This window comes from Natrix helvetica, assembly GCF_964273705.1.
Source record: "Natrix helvetica genome assembly, chromosome: 1".
Classification (NCBI taxonomy): Eukaryota; Metazoa; Chordata; class Lepidosauria; order Squamata; family Natricidae; genus Natrix; species Natrix helvetica.
The window spans coordinates 136,460,298-136,477,445 of NC_138548.1; the positions used below are offsets into that span (position 1 = coordinate 136,460,298).

The 17,148-nt window shown below is 38.2% G+C and overlaps 1 protein-coding gene across 6 annotated transcripts in view; it reads left to right on the top strand.

The window, feature by feature from the left end:
- The window catches only part of KALRN (kalirin RhoGEF kinase), a 563,540-nt gene that overhangs the window by 340,992 nt on the left and 205,400 nt on the right, over positions 1-17,148 (top strand). For all 6 annotated transcript variants that reach the window (XM_081965421.1, XM_081965415.1, XM_081965417.1 and 3 more), the window contains exon 10: positions 10,557-10,679. In XM_081965421.1, coding sequence (XP_081821547.1) covers positions 10,557-10,679 — 123 coding nt within the window. The remainder of the gene's footprint in view (positions 1-10,556; positions 10,680-17,148) is intronic.

Genomic DNA, 17,148 nt, shown 5'->3' on the forward strand with positions numbered 1-17,148 from the left:
CTGTAAGGCTGTAAACTGAAGTGATGATGCAATGGGAATGAGTCAGCAGGGTTATCACTTTAAGAGGCTGTCTATGTAAGAGAGGACCTGTGAGAACGTGTCCATGTATGCTTCCGTGCTGTAGTTGATGATTGATTGCCTGACTTTGCCTAGTATGTGTATGTATATATGCCTTGTAGATAAACCATTATTTGAAAGAAAAATCTTGTTTACTGTATTTTGCTCCTGGGTTATCTCAAAATAGTCACACTGTGTGCATTGTGATAATACTGTAATGGTTTCAGAAAATCCAAAAGCTTGGTGAAATAACAACATGTTCACTATTCTCCTAATATCTAAGAAGAGTAGCTGGACATGAGCAGCTCGGTTCAGACATCAATACTTTGGAGGGGCTGACTGTTCCAGAGTCATGATGCGATCATGGAATAAGCCACCTTCCACCAACACCCCTTCATCCTTTTGCTAATATCTCAAGGGAAAAGTCTCTTTCAACCACTTACTACTTTACCTCTAAGGATTCATTATCATCATTAGGTCATATGCAAAGACTATTGGGCAACAAGTGTTTTTCAGCAGTTTCAATCATTTGCAGCATAATTCGCAGGAAGTGAGGCTGACCTCAGAAAACTTGGGATGATGCCGAAGACCACTAAGGATTGTTAAGGTGAAAATTCTTCGATTTTTCTAACTGCTGATTGAGGCAAAGGAGAGCAGAGGTTTATTTTTCCTGATGAATGGGGATTGTACAGATGTTCTAATATGGGATGATTTACAATCATTCTCCTCTTTTGCATCTTCTGAGGATAGTTGCAGGTAGGGGATCAGAAGATATGCAGTCTTCTTGCTAGCGGAGTGAATGGAGGGTTTGAAGTCCATTCCACCAGCAGGTCAGATTTCTCCTGCCTTTTATGCTGGGAGGGGAAGTGCTGCAAGGAGGTAAATTGCTGGAAGGCAGAGGCCAAAGGGTGGGGTCTGGCAGGTGGGCAGGGCTACATTCGGTGTATAAGACACACCCAAATTTTTCTTTTCGTGTGTGTGTGTGTGTGTGTGTGTGTGTGTGTGTGTGTGTGTTATACTCCGAAAAATACGGTAATTATTTAAGGTGTCTCTTGGAGCAGCTTCTTCAAGTGAGGTAAACATAGCTGAGCACAGGACTACAATGTGGGGCCACCTCATAAATTTGCTGAAGGCCATTATTCATGAGCAATGCTGATTCCAACACTGAGAGGAATTTTTGTAACTCCTGAACACTGGAAGAGGATTGAGCTTCTATTTGAATTTTCTACCACAAGTTACTGTTCAGATTAATATTACTATTTGACTTCTTCACTAGGCCACTACAGCTTCCCTCTTCCTTTTTGTGGTTTAGCATCTTCCTGATGAAAAGATTGAGAATTCCATCCTATTTTAACAGCTTGCTATTTTATTGAGAAATGCACAAAACCTTTGGGAATGGTGCAAAATACTAGAAGAAGTGTTTCTGAAAGGGGTCTCAAATTAAAAGCAAAGAGAACATTTTTATGCATGTTTCTTCTCCAACTGAAACTTACACAACATGAAGATTCACTTCAATTCAAGTACTCCTTGCAAGAATAGACCTTAAATTTGGCACAAATCTGACCTCAAATCTATTCAGATTTCAGTAACATTTGATATATTTTAACAATGTTCATTTGTACATAATGCAGTCTCATATTCCATAATCCAGTTCCAGTTGTCTTTCGTCTTAAGTTAAAGCTTGTTCTTAATTGTATGTGAGAACTACAAAAGTCATGGGCTTTTTTGATGTACTGCTCCTATATAGGCAGTCCTTGATTTATAACCATAATGGAGCCCATATTTTTGATTGAAAGTCGTTGTAATTGTTAAGGGAGGCACCCATATGACCAGCTCACTGAACAATTGCAATCTGAGCTCTCCTTATTGAGATTTTTAAGTGACCGTGTGGGTCATTGAGCAACCACACAGAGGTTCCTCAACAGGGTGGGGGATGCCTAGCATACACAGATATGTAGAAGTGTGGCAGGGGCTACTCAACTACCCCAGTGATACACAGACTGTCTCCCTGTCCCACCACACCAGGTCCACCTTTCTATTGCCTTGCTCCATCTTGACTTGTTCTTGGGATGGTTTGGAAGGCTCCTTCTCCAAATTGCTTTGTGAAAATGGTGTGCATTTGCCAGTGGTGGGTTACTACCAGTACGCCCCGGTACTGGCATACCGGTGCCTGCCGGGAGCACCAGGTACCGTTCCAGTATGGTGCTCCGGAGGGCCCACCGCCCACCTGCACTCCTTACCGGTATTTGAGCTGTTCGGGGCTTCCGTGCACAGAGCATAAGGCTCCTGCGCAATGCTCCGCCGAGCAGCTGGAGCGTCACGAAGGCATTGTGGAGCATCTCAGGTGGTAAGTATGCATGTGCATGGGTGCTACGCGCATTCACATGGTAGATGCCCGGCCCCATTACACCATACCAGTTGCAATGGGATCTGGAACCCACCACTGGCATTTGCCTTTTTTCCTCTGAAGAAGGAATGGCTAGCAAAGCTGGCTTAGTGCCTTTAGCATTTTATCCTCTGGAATCCAAGTGTTTCACTAGCCTCCGTCTCCTCTCCAGAGGAGAAAATGCTAGCAAAGGCAGCATCCTGAAAGCCTCTTGTGCTTGTGGCCACATGGACTGTAGCAGTTGTGCCAGAAATGAGCGTTGCCCTTCTCCATATTGGGGGGCATTGCAAATGGCAGATACAACTAAGCCTAGTAATCTAGCCTACACTTTTCTTCTTTTCTTGGGAGTATTATTTGAAAGTGTTGATTGACTAAAAGTATGAGAGTCAATAGGGATTGGTATTTGTGCAGCCATCTACTGAAGACCACAGTTTATTGTGGACTAGAATAAAGGAATGGAAAATGAATTCATGGAAGCTATAAAAAGAGAATAGACCAGATATGCAAAGTGAAAGCTAAGTTGAAATGTGAATGAAGATGTTGTGGAGTAGAGTTAATGAATATATGCAGGGGCCAGAAGATGCAGGTTTAATTATAAACAAGAGGTCTAAAGTGTATGTCAGAAAATATTGATCAGTGTCATCCAGTCAATAGGATGGTTGCAGGGGATACTCCAATGAATGGTGATAATGTAAGAACTAGAGATGAGTCTTTTGAAAGCATGTTAAACATGCTGAATTAATGAGATATGGAGTGAAGAATTATACTCTGTTAGGTTTATTTGTTTATTCATGTCAGGAGCGATTTTAATCACGATTAAAATAAAGCATACTATATGACAATATAACATAAAATATAAAATAATGTCACTCTCTTAAGTGACATGGATAGATGAATAGAACAGTATAATGAGAGGTACGGTAAAAGGTGTTGGTATAAGATAACTTTAATTTGATTTTTTAAAATTCTTGCCTTTAATTTATTTTGTTCACCTTTCCTTTTTGTGGGTTTGCGTAATATTGCTTTTTCCCAAAGAGAATAGAATGATTGCATTCATGTAATTGAAGATAATATAATTTGTATAGCGAATTAGGGTTCTGATAGATTCCATTTTTTAGAGGAGGAGGAGGAGGAGGAGGAGGAGGAGGAGGAGGAGGAGGAGGAGGAGGAGGAGGAGGAGGAGGAGGAGGAGGAGGAGGAGGAGGAGGAGGAGGAGGAGGAGGAGGAGAAGGCGGCAGAGAGTTGGTTTTCATGTAGAAAAATATATAAATTATCTTATTTGAACATTTGGGGTTAGCATCTTGGCCAGTGGGTGGAAAGTCACTCTGTTGTCTTTAATCTCAGAGCACAGTAGAGCATAAAAATATCAGCATAATGTGACAAATTTGTTGAACATAAAGTTCTATGTCTTTGGATGATTGCACCACTTGGCCCACAGTAATATCTTAAATCAACATGGGAATTATAAAGCAACCAATTTCTCTACAAAAACAAAAACTTCTCATAGAATCTTTTCAACTCTTTCATTGCAGAGGAAGCAGTAGGCATGATTATATGTCGATGCAAACAACACTCTTTCTATCTTGCCGTGCAGGAAAGTACATTTATTCTGTTATTTTTAGCACTTTGAGCCACCTAAAATTTTAACGCCTTTCTCTTTGTAATGATAACTTCCATTTTTAAATATCTAATACTTCATCTTACTGTATTAAATAGTCAATCTACCCTTAATAATATAATAATTGAAACTGACTGATGGGATTTTTTTTTCCTATTTGTAATTTGTTTCCAGTAGTATAAGTAGTATAATTAAGTACTTAATCAACAAATTAGGACTTAATCAAGAGAAAATAAACTGGAATGTTTTCTTAAAGCAACCTGGAAGAAGGGGTCAAAGTAATTCAGATTGTTCGTGGTCATGAATTAACCTGTGATGATAAAATAAAAAGCGTTTTAAGAAATAAGATTGATTTAAAACTAGATGAATATAAATAACACTTATTACATCCTAATATGTCCTTCCATATTTGTACAGTGATTAATAATAAGTTTGTGTATAGAACCGCTTTGGCTACCTACACATACACATGTATGTATGTGTCAAAAAAAAGTATGTGTGTGTACTTACACATGTACATATCAATCAATACACATAGTTATAAAAAACATACAGTACAGGCAATTTTTAGCAGATGAATATATTTTAGACTATTGGTGAGCAGACTAAGGTTTCCAGTATGGTTTGGTTTCCCACATAGTTTGCTTCTTCCTGAAACATTAGATTGCTAATGATCAGAATTAAACAAATCCAAGCCCAGGAATTGTGTATGAGAACTGAACTGAGCTCACTGTTTAAAATGAATTCATACTGTAGGAATTCCTACTGTAGATCTCTCTCTCTCTCTCTCTCTCTCTCTCTCTCTCTCTCTCTCTCTCTCTCTCTCTCTCTCTCTCTCTCTCTCTCTCTCTCTCTCTCTCTCTCTCTCTCTCTCTCTCTCTCTCTCTCTTCACTTCACTCATATAATTAGAAAACAGTGGTTGATTTTGGTTTTGCTTTTGTAACATGTTTTCTTAATTTTTTTATGGTTAAAGCTTTAGGAAGCTCTATAGAGTTGTAGGATGAAACTATTAATTGTACAGCAGAAAGACAATTATAGAAAAATGAAACATGTAGATTGGATTGCTGGGTTTTAGTGCCTTCCCTGCAGAAAGACCCTGAGGATGTTTCTTGACTCAATGTTGGCAAGAGAATAAAAGGAAATGATTAAGTGTTGCAATTGCCTCTGCATTTAATTTTATTCCATAATTTCGTTTTGTTGAGCAAACAGTGATCAATAAATTTGCAAGTTGCTCTTTCCTTCAAGGAGAAAACAAACTGTCTGTTCTATTTTCATAGTCTCAAGCACTTATTATGTATGTGAGAAAAATCCCTGAATGTTATAATGGAAAGGAGGAAGACACAGTATTTGGAAAATACTTGAAACAGCTCCTGGATTACTTCCTTTATACTTTCTAGAAAAGCACAGTATAGGTAGCCCTCAGGTTACAGCAGCACTGTTTTAAGACTGTTCAAACTTACAACAGCACTGAAAAAAATGACTTATGACTGTTTTTCACATTTATAACCATTGCAATATCCCCATGGTCACATGATCAAAATTTGGGTGCTTGGCAACTAGTTCATATTTTTGACAGTTGCAGTGTCCTGGGGTCATGTGATCCCACTTTTGCGAACTTCTGACAAGCAAAGTCAATGGGAAAACCAGATTCACTTAACAACCATGTTGCTAATTTAACAACTGCAGCGATTCATTTAAAAACTGTGACAAGAACGGTTGTAAAATGGGGCAAAGCTCACTTAAGAACTGTCTTGCTTAGCAACAGAAATTTTGAGCTCAATTGTGGCCGTAAGTCGAGGACTACCCGTACTTGCAGAGTGACACATGTATATTTTTGCAGGTCTCGTTGGGGAAAAGGGGACCTTAAAGGTTGCATTTGTAACTAGGCAGCTGGTAAAGAAGGCAGAGAAATCTTGTGTGGTTCCATACAAATGTAATCATCTTCTTTTTCATGGCAAAAACTCTGAAAGTACTCAATGATTTTAGTTTTAACTTTTAATTCAATGAGGCTATGTTTCACCCGTGGCACAGTGATGAAATTTTTACTTTTTCATTTTTTAATAAGAAATGAGGAAAAGACGCAAATATTAACTTCACTATATCACTGGTGACAGTGTAATTTAAGCTTATTAACAAAACATGTACAAATACAATATAATATATTTTAATATTAATTGTTTTTACGGTTTCTCTTTGCCCATTACAGATTCAGGATGGGCGGCTATACAAGTTAAAGAAATAAATACATAGATTAAAAGGGGGGTGGGGCATGGGGGAAAAAAGGCAAATCAAAGAAATCTTACAAAATGATTCCATAGGAGATGAATCCTGAAGGAAGAAGGCCATGAAGGCTACTTGTAGTGTCCATAGTTTAAAAAATGAAGTAATAAAGGGAGGAAGGGTAAATTCAACCTTGTCTGGAAAATCTAAGCAGATTTATGATACATCTCAGAAATAGATTAAATTTCCCAGGATCATTGTGGCAGACAAAAGAAGAGCCAGCCTGAAGCTTGTTCTTAGAAGTAAAGTAAAGGAACATGATGAAAGAGAGAGAGAGAGAGAGAGAAACCCACCATGTATGGCAGCAGAATGATGATATGGATTAGCATGAATGTTTTTTTCGGGAATCCCTAGGGAAGAACTGCTGGGATCACTTGGATTGCTTGGCTGGTTATGAAAGGGTTTGTAAGGGAGGGATACAGTATTGGTAAGCTAATCATTTCTGCTGAAATGGACAGGAATCCTGTGGACCAACGCATAATTGTTTTAACTGCCTCAATCGCAGTCGATTGGTTCCCCTGACATAATTAATTTATTTCCACTTGGATTAGTTTATTCTTCTATTATAAAGACAAAGCCTAGTGATGTTCATGTGTACCAGTGGTACCTTTTTAAAAATGCCAAAACATCTGATAGTAGCCGTGTTAAGGAAGTTAAAGTTTGACAAAAATACCAGCTATTCTATTATCTAGCTAATTCTGCCAGTGCCTAAAAGATGCGTGTAAATATTATGAAATTTTAATTTTGTTTTCCACTAATATTGGACACACACAATGTGACTGTTGTACACACCAAATATATCCATCTTCTATTCCTTTTTTAGAGTAAGCATTGTTATATAAATTGAAGAAGAGAGAGGAAATGGGCAAAAGACAGGGATAAAAATAAGGTAAAGATTTCTAACTAAATCCAGACTGACCCAAAGTGAACCCTATAACTGATTCCAGTATATAGGAAGAGCAATCACTATATCTCACCATTTGTTTTATCCATATCCATTCAGCAGTCATTCATTCTTGACCCACACATGCTTTTCAGAAATCCGTTCTTGCTGCATTTAACTTAGCATTATGCTTTTACTGATACAAAGTAGGCAGAAGTACCTCTTACACACAGACACTTTCACTTCCTTCAATACTGATTCATTCCTCACAACAAATCATATATTAGCTGCCAGCAGAACAATATTCCAGAGGGAGGGGACACAGCAGAAAAGGCTCTTCTCTAGGACCCACCTACCAAAATTCTTTGGCCAAAGGGATCCGAAGTAGGCCTCTTCTGGTGGATTATCTGGTGGGCATGATAATCTTATTGGGATGGATGGCTTCTCAGAAGTCCTGGAATAACAACACTGTCCCCAAATAAAATTAGGTTTCAACTAAATTTTAAGCCTCTCTAATAAAACTCCCCCCTCAAATAAAAAAAACAGTATACTTGGATTTCAGTAAAACATTTGACAAAGTAGACCACAACCTACTTCTTAGTAAGCTAGAAAAATGTGGGATAAACAGCATCATCACCAGATGAATTTGTAACTGGCTGACAAATCACACTCAATGTGTAGTCCTCAATGTAACTACATCTACATGGAAGGAAGAAGCAGTGAGGTATCCCAGAATTCTGTTTTAGGCCCAGTACTCTTCAATATCTTCATAAACAATTTAGATGAGGGAATAGAAGGGAATTTACAGGTGACACTAAGCTAGCAGGAATAACCAATATCCCAGATGATAAACTTAAGATCCACAAGGATCTTGACAGACTTGAATACTGGGCGCTATCCAACAAAATGAAATTCAGTGTAGAGAAAAGTAAGATCTTACACTTACATTCTGTTAACTCAGTTCAATCCACAGTTCAATTCAGTTCAGCAAGAACTCATCAAGCATTTAGTTCAATCCTGAGCTACAGACATTCTCTTCCTTTGAAACCCAAAATATGAATTCAGTAGAAAATCATATTTTGGTTATAAATGTATTTTATAACAACAGATATGTGGGATGTGTCTTTCACTCAAAGTACAGTACACCAAGTGGTGTGCAATTTTCTTAGGAACATTGTCTTTGTGAACCTAGTCTCCGAATACAATTAATAGCTGCAGTACCAAGGATAGCTCCGAAGGAAGCATTTTCCTTCAATAAGCTTTGTAAGAGTTCTGTTCCTTAAGCCAGGGAGCTTACCTGTATATAGAAATAGATTATCCTTACCTGCTTGGTGCATTTCTTGACAGGATAGAAGTAAATGGCACAATAGGCACTAGATGATAAGAACCTGAAGAGTTTTAAACTTTGAACGACTTCTGGCTTTGCCTCAGGATCTAGATGAGGAGTGTCAAACTCATGCCATCACGGCAGCGTCACATGACATATCATGACTTTTTCCCCCTTTGCCAAACCGGGCGTAGGCATGGCCAATGCATGATGCATTCAGCCCATGGGCTGGGAGTTGGACAGCCCTGTTCTAGATGAAATTTTCAGACAGAAACTTAGGTTGCTTATCTTCCTTCTTCAAATTTAAAACTGAATGCATGACATAAACAAGAAATAATGGTTTCCTCTTTGTGAGTATGTCACATGAAGACAAATACACCTGTCCCAGGATATTGTTGCAGGATCCAATCTGGGTTGTTCACCGGGACTAGAGGTTTGTCTTCTAAGCTTTCGCACTCATTCTGGAGCCCATTTTTAGACAATTTCTCCCTAGCCTTCTCTCAAGCCTTATTGAATAGTTTTTATCCCTTTCAAGAAATATCTCTCCCAATTTTCACATAATGCAAGGCAAAAGGACTCCCCAATGACAGGTGGGATGGTAAGTGATATGTCAATAGAATGTCAACAGAGCTAGTCAGAAGCCATCAAATCATCCTTACTGTTGAAATCCATGTTCAAATACTGGCTCTAAGATAGATAACAGTAACCTCACATTTCACAGCAGTTCACTCTCTCTGAAATGTGACAGTGTTCTCTTTTACAATGTTTGCTTTTCTAAAATATAACAAAGATGTAGGGGATCCAAAACATTGTTAACTATTATATCTTTATATGTTCTAGTACCACATTGACACACGCACACATAACATTATAAGAGTTGAAACAAACGTAACAGGTTTGTTAAAGTTTTAAAATAAATTTGTTTGATGAAATCTATCCATAGCCTCCTGCCTTTCTCCAAATACCCTCAAAGTATTTTGCTTGAAAAAAGCTGCATGGATTTATTTTAACATTGGTAATGAGGAGATATTATTGGATAAATGTTGAAATCTTATCCACATTACTATTCACTGCTACAGTGATGAAGTACGGTAGCTCAGGCATGGACATTGATATTGTCAGTAGGCACTCACCAACCGCCAGGCTCATGACTCATGGCCACCTCAAAGCATAGGTGAGCACATTTCTGAGCACCTCCATATGGACCCACCCAGCTCTTGGGAATATTTCTTGGGAATAATTGTCAATATAGAATACTGTACTTTTCTGATACAGCATCATATGCTCATTTTGTTTTGTATCATTTGCATTTATGGCATGTTGTATTAACTCTTTTAAAAATGTGAATATAAGAAATATTTTATTAGATGTAAAATGATTTTGCAGTTTTGAAAGTTTGGTAATAGATTTGCCACTTTGTTTTTTATTCTCTAAACACTGGAGTACGTTGAGTTCTGGTATTCTTTGAAAAGCAAATGTATTATAATGTTACATAACATTGACAACCGAAGCACTGTTCAAGTAACACAACTTACATTTCTACTGTTCTTCCAGTTCTGAGCTGAGCTATTTTGCTATTGGAATACATGCTCCTGCCCATGTGAGCTAAATCAATGGATATCTAAGACTTGAGCTGAATTTACACAGGAAAATAGGGCAAGAGTGTTCATTAATTTATTTATTGCTGGGTTTTTTTAAGTTTTAGTAAAAATACGCAAGTTCCTTTTTCTTTCAAAGTCTGGGCTGGTTATCCAGAAATGAACAGATGGCTAGATTTCAGTGATGATACTTAATCAATGAACAATGAAAAAATATTTTGGATTTGATTGCATGAAGCGATGAAGAGCGTGGAATGTAAATATAGACATTTTTTCAAATGTCAATCCATTATGAAACAGTACAGTTTTTAAGTGGTGTCCAAGGTAAATTTTTCTGTGCTGAACAGCCAAGAATAATAAAATTAATAATGGATTCTCCTCCTCCTCCTCTGTCTTTGTTGTTCAGGTCCTGGACTGGATTGAAAACCATGGGGAGGCCTTTCTTAGTAAACACACTGGAGTGGGGAAGTCTCTTCACAGAGCACGAGCTCTTCAGAAAAGGCATGATGATTTTGAAGAAGTAGCACAGGTAAATATGTGAAAGTTCTGTGTATGTTACCATAACTGAAGATATCTTTGTAGCGCTGCAGTGTGTTTTCTTTCAGGCTTGGGAACATTGTGGTTTGCTGCTGGGGGCTCCTTATTAAGCATATGAAATAAACAGCATGTGGAGATCTGAGGACTGAAGTCCATTAGCATCCCAGATTCTGTAGATCTAGAAAATGGCCTATAGGAACCAGGATAATTTAGTTTTGCACTCTGAGACATGACGAAGAGGTGGTTGCTGTCAAAACAGTTTCAGTGACCTGGACATGTCCTTGTAGTTTTCATGGCAAGATTTCAGAAGTGAGTTGCCCAGGGTCATACAACTGGTTTTGTGCCTAAGGAGAGACTAAAAGTCACAGACTAAAAGTCTCAATCTTTTTTCACCTTGAGTTCTGTATTGAATAAATCGTGTATACGGTGATTGTGAAAATGCTTCCAAGTCAATCTTGCCAAGAATCTCCAAGACTTTTCAGCTAAGAAAAGGATATAGTTTTGGCACTGTTTGGTAATGGCTCTCTAATCAGCTATTTCTTTCTCTTTTCATCACACATGGAATCAATTACAGAGACTAAGCTAGACCAGTAGCAGCTAAGGAGTGTAATGGAATCCGAAAGAGATCAGTATAAGGAATAATGTATATTATTTAACACCCACAGTATTTAATTTGCAATTTAAAACTATCATTTTTTTATTTGAGGCCTTTGAGTTAGCCTTGACTTCTGGCAAATACCTGGACCAGAGGTGGGTTTCTGCCCATTTGGCCCGGATCGGGCAAACTGGTAGTAGCGGCGGTAGGAGGCTCCACCCACCCACCCGAACGCTTCTGCACATGCGCAGATGTGTTGCGCACATGCACTAGCGAACTGGTAGTAAAAAAAAATGGAAGCCCACCACTGACCTGGACATGTCCTTATAGTTTTCATGGCAAGATTTCAGAAGTGAGTTGCCATTGCCTCCTGGACCCAGTGTCACCCAACTGGTTATGTGCCTAAGGCGAGGCTAAAAGTCACAGTCTTCCGGCCTTAACTTTTATACCAAACTGATTGCCATAAAATTTTTTAGAGAGTGAGATAATTTCCTGATGATATCAAGCTCTACAGTATGTTTGCTTGCAGTATATGAAAGTGCCATTTCAGCCCTGAACAGTTTTCTGAATGCTATGGCCATTTTGAACTGAACTGAACAGATCAAATTTAAATCCATAAATTAGAGGTTATATTATTTTGAATTACCAGCAGTGGGTACTACTAAACCCAACCTTCCTTTTTAAAAGAGCTTGGCCAGAAGACATTTGTAAAACATTCATCTTCTATGGGTTTTTCTGAAAAACTACCATGTGCTATTTTTGCAACTTCCACATTTGGCCACTGTGATTTGTTATATATGATGCTAACTTGAACAATGACCTGTTGCAATTGATCACGACAGACATGTGCATATATATATGCAATATGTGTTTATATAGCTATCTAGGGGCACATTTTTCCCTTTGGCCCAAGATTGTTAAAACTTCTCTTTTTATTGATTTGGGAAATATTTACTCCCATTGGAAACATTTCACAAAAATACATGGAAAGGATTCGCCTCCTTTGTATCATTTCGTGCCATAAGCAAAATATTTTAAAAAAAGGAATGTGCCTGGTCTTTGCATTAACTCTTTCCCATTCTTAGTTCCTTGATTGCTTTTCTCGAAAGGGGTCTTAATATGACTATTTCCCAGATATCCAATTGTAAGTAAGTGACTTTATTGCAGAAGTATGGTTTTAGCAACATCACATCACTTATCAAAAACATGAGCAGAAAGATTGTCCAGCTACACACAAGATATTTCACATTTAACTACGGTACCAGCAGCAGATAAAATATAAACCAATATAACAATACTGTGCTTTAAAAAAAAATTGCCTTCACAGCTGACTGCCAGTGTTCCTATTCTATGATTCCTTGGGGTGACTGCATGTATCACTATTTGCTATGTTAGTTATGGGCCTGTGTCTGCCAGCAAGAAGCAAATCATTTTGCTGTCAGAACTCTAAGTTCACTGGATCAGTAAAGGATAAGTAAAGCAGGTTATGAGTGTTTTGTATAGTTTTCAGATCAGAACATCATAAATTAGATCTTCCATCTATGGAGCACCCAACCAGGGTGGATTTGATTGAAATCAAGTTGATTTAAAACATAATTTTTAAAGAGCAACTGTCATCTTTGTCCCACAGCTGCTCCTCCTCTGACCCACTGTTGACTCACGGACAGTCCCATTATTGCAGAATATACAGCCTCATGCTACATCATTGAGCTCCATTTCATGCTGAATAAACTAAATTATTAATGTATCTTAAGTAGAAAACTATCTTTAGATAGATTTTTACTCCAAAAGCATTTTATTAAAATAAATTTGATAAAAATAAAAAATCTGATTAAAATAAAAAAAATCCAATTTAAATTATCCCACCCCCCTCTGCACCCAATAGTTAGCTGTTCTTACTCCCTGAATATCTTTCATCCAAATATGTTGAATACATAGAGTGGACTTCTCTAGATATATTAAGTCCTAAACACAAACAGATGTTCTACTATATAATCAGCCAGAAACATTAGGGCAACACTATATTAAAGATTATGTTCTTGTCCTTAAAATTGCTGACATAGATTGTTCTTACACTTATGTTTAAATATACCTGGAATATACTTATTCCACAGTTAAGGAATACATGTCAAAATACTGTAAACAGGACTGGACCCAATGTCCTGCTTCTGACTGGTTCTGCAAGCACTGTCTGGCCAACGAAGAATCTGGAATATTAACTATCCTTTTAAAGAACAGAAAGACAGACTTCACCCCCTTCAGTGATTTAAAACAGGTCCATTACCATCCTTAACAGGACAGGACTGCTTGATAAAGGAGCCAGTTGTGTTTTTTACAAATTACTCCATATCAGTTCCAAATTGTCTAATTTTCCCATTCTCCATATAGCAAATGCAGAATTATTTTTATTGAAAATTTTTATGTTGCCTGAACAAGGTGAGAGGAGGAGGAGGAGGAAACTTTATATCTCATTGTTGTCAACTTAGCGTTCACTCTGTGTGTCCAATGCAAAGCTTTGACTGAAAGCAGGCAGGCAGAGAGGCAATTTACAAGTCCCTGGTCTTTAATTGCCTTGTTGTAAATTACTCATTATAGCTAAGGAGAGATAAACACTTCCAAGGAGTCATAAATCCAAGAGAGATCTGTTTATTGCAGTAAGCAGTTTTTGCTAAGATAACAATGAATATGGGCTGGATATAGTCGCAAAGCTGGAAAACACAGTTCTCTGAAAAACAGATAACAGATTTAGTGATGGTGAGGGAAACTGGTCCAAGACCAAGTTCTATCCAGAAGGCAAGGAACAAGAGGAACGTGGAAACCAAAGATGCAGAAAAGTGGATCGAAAAGCAAGAAAGTTGCTTTCAACAAAGCCTGGAGAAGATTCTTATATGGCCAGAGTTCTAGGCTTTGTCTTCTTAGGATAATAGTTACTTTTTCCTTTTGTGGAATCATGTAGCTCCAATCCCTGGTTCTCTTTAGCAGTCAGTATGTTTCAGGGCCTGCTACTCTGCCAAGGTGAGGATCCAAAATCTTGCTATCAGCATCAACAATCACCTATACTGGGTTTGACATAGCACCAGAGGTGGGTTCCTACTGGTTCGAACTGGTTCGGCAGAGTAGGTAGTAACTCGGCCTGCCACACCCCCGAACCGGTTCTATCGTCGGCAGCACCATCTTGATTTTCAGTTCGGTACATGCACAGAACAATCTTCATTGCAAAAAATTTTTCCTTTTCTAACATTGTGCGCATGTGCAGACCTTTGTAGGTGCAAATTGCACACCGAACCGGCAGTAATGCTAGTAGCAAACTATCCCTGCTTAGCACTCATAATTGGTTAACAGCCAGCAGACTTCCCAACTACAGAGTAGGAATCTACCATGTTTTTCTCTTTAGGCTCAGAATTAAAAGAAGCCATAACTATATTTAAGTTTCAGGTCAATGTCCGAGAGAAGGATATACCTGTATATTTAAAGGAATTAACTTTTTATTGCATTGCTATTCAGGCACTTTGGAGCTAATTTTGGAGCTAATTCTTCATTTCTTCCTGCCCCTTTATTTGCCTTTCCGGCTCAACAAATATTTTCTGGAAATGGAACAGCGGAGCAAAAGAGAGATTATGTAAGCAGCGATGCCTAGACTTCTTTAGAACTGTCAGAAACTAAATCCAAGAATCTTGCTCTGTTGTGATTAATACAGGAACCTAATTCATATCAGAAATATAAGAGAAATGCAGATTTTTTCTTTTTTAACCAGATATTTATATTTAGAACATTTAACCACTAACACTGATGATTTCTAGATGGGATGAAAAGTACCATAGCTTTTCTGATAAATATGATAAGCCCTTTTTACACTTTTGCATTTTCGATCAAAAAGCATGAGAGAGATGGGTGATTAAGAAGTATGAAATATCCATCCATCCATCCATCCATCCATCCATCCATCCATCCATCCATCCATCTATCTATCTATCTATCTATCTATCTATCTATCTATCTATCTATCTATCTATCATCTATTTACTACCAGTTCGCTCATGCGTGTGCTTTGTGCACACGCTGGATGTGCGCTGCGCATGCATGCAAAGTTCAATTAAAATTGTTCTGCGCATGCACCGAACTAAAAAAAAATGTTGACTGCGACGACTGGGGAACCAGTTTGGGGGCGTGGCAGGCGTGGATCAGTACTGAACCAGGCTGAACCGGTAAGAACCCACCACTGATTATCTATTTTACAATTTTGATTTTTAGCTACTAGATGCAGATAATTGGTGGGTTTCAACGTATTCACCAATATTTCTAATTTCTCTTCGTGTGGCAATAACTGTTGTTCTCCAGTGTAGTATTTCTTAATCTATTACTGTCCTTTGCCCAGGGCAAACATAACCTTAGGTATGATTAAGATATAAGAGTGACATGATAGCAGTATTCCAATATCTAAGGGGCTGTCATAAAGAAGAGCGGGTCAACTTGTTTTCCAAAGCACCAGAAGGCAGGACAAGAAGCAATGGGTAGAGTCCCTTCCAACTTTTATTATTCTGTTATTCTGATTACTTAATATCTCATAGCTTAATCTTTCCCAGTAAGATCCCTTCCATATACAATTGAACTGTAGCTCCAGTCATCTTAGACATCACCCCACTGTTACAGGTACCATTATCATAATTAAAAAGTCTTTTATTTTACCCTGAAAGCTAAAAGATGCTGTCTCCTCTCTTCATTTCTTCCTAACGCTCTTGTTTATAGTTTTCTGTTTTACTGCCATAATTAATTAAGTTCTTCTTGGCATTTACAGCCCAAAGTATATGGAAGTACATTTTTCCTTCATTGACTCTTCCCATAAACATGCATATTGAATTTTTCAGAGTTATTTTTTAATTACTTAAGCTTCTCTCATTCGCATTGCCATTGTCTGCCCCAAAAAAACATTTAACTCTATTTACTGCTGAGCATCCTGACAAGACAAGGATGTTCCTGCTTAGTAGCACAGCCAGTTGTAATATAGGATGGTATCTAAGCTGAATGGGATGGCAAATGGTGTCTGATGGGACTATTCATACTTTGAATGAGGAGCCAGTTTGGTGTAGTAGAGAAAGCACCAGGCTAGAAACCGGGAGGCTGTAAGTTCTAGCTTTGCCTTAGTGCAGAGACTAAAATTACTCACTCTCAGTCCGAGGAAGGACACCAGAGCAAAACACCTTCTAAAATCTTAACCAAGAAAACCGCAGGGACATGTCTAGGCACTTGCTAGGAGTCTGAGGTGACTGAAAGGCACCAAGAACAAAACAAAACCTCCATTATTGAATATTATTAATAGGAAGTGGTCTTAACTAAGAGAAAACACCTCTTTTGCATGGTTTCCTTCTGCACAAGCCTAGAAAATAAGTGGCTAATATAAGATACCTTGCTGAAGTTAATAGCAACAGCAATATCCCAAAGGTACTTTTTCAGGAGGAAACTGAACTTTTTGGGTTTTCTTTGAAGACGTTTCGCTTCTCGTCCAAGAAGCTTCTTCAGCTCTGAATGGATGGTGGGGAGCCAGAGCTGGGGAAGCTTCTTGGATGAGAAGCAAAATGTCTTCAAAGAAAAACCAGAAAGTCCAGTTGCCTCTTGAAAAGGCACCTTTGGGACATCCATGATCTGGATGACTGAGAATCTCCATAGACAGTAATAGCAATAGCACTTAGATTTATATACCGCTTCATAGTGCTTTACAGCCCTCTCTGCATGGTTTACCACAGTATTATTGCAAATACAGTAGCGTTTCCATGTTTGACATATCCTACATGTGGTAAAATGCATCAGCAAAAACTCCTTTGGATTTTGTCTAATTTGGGACATTGGATCATCCCAAGCAGAGAAATGT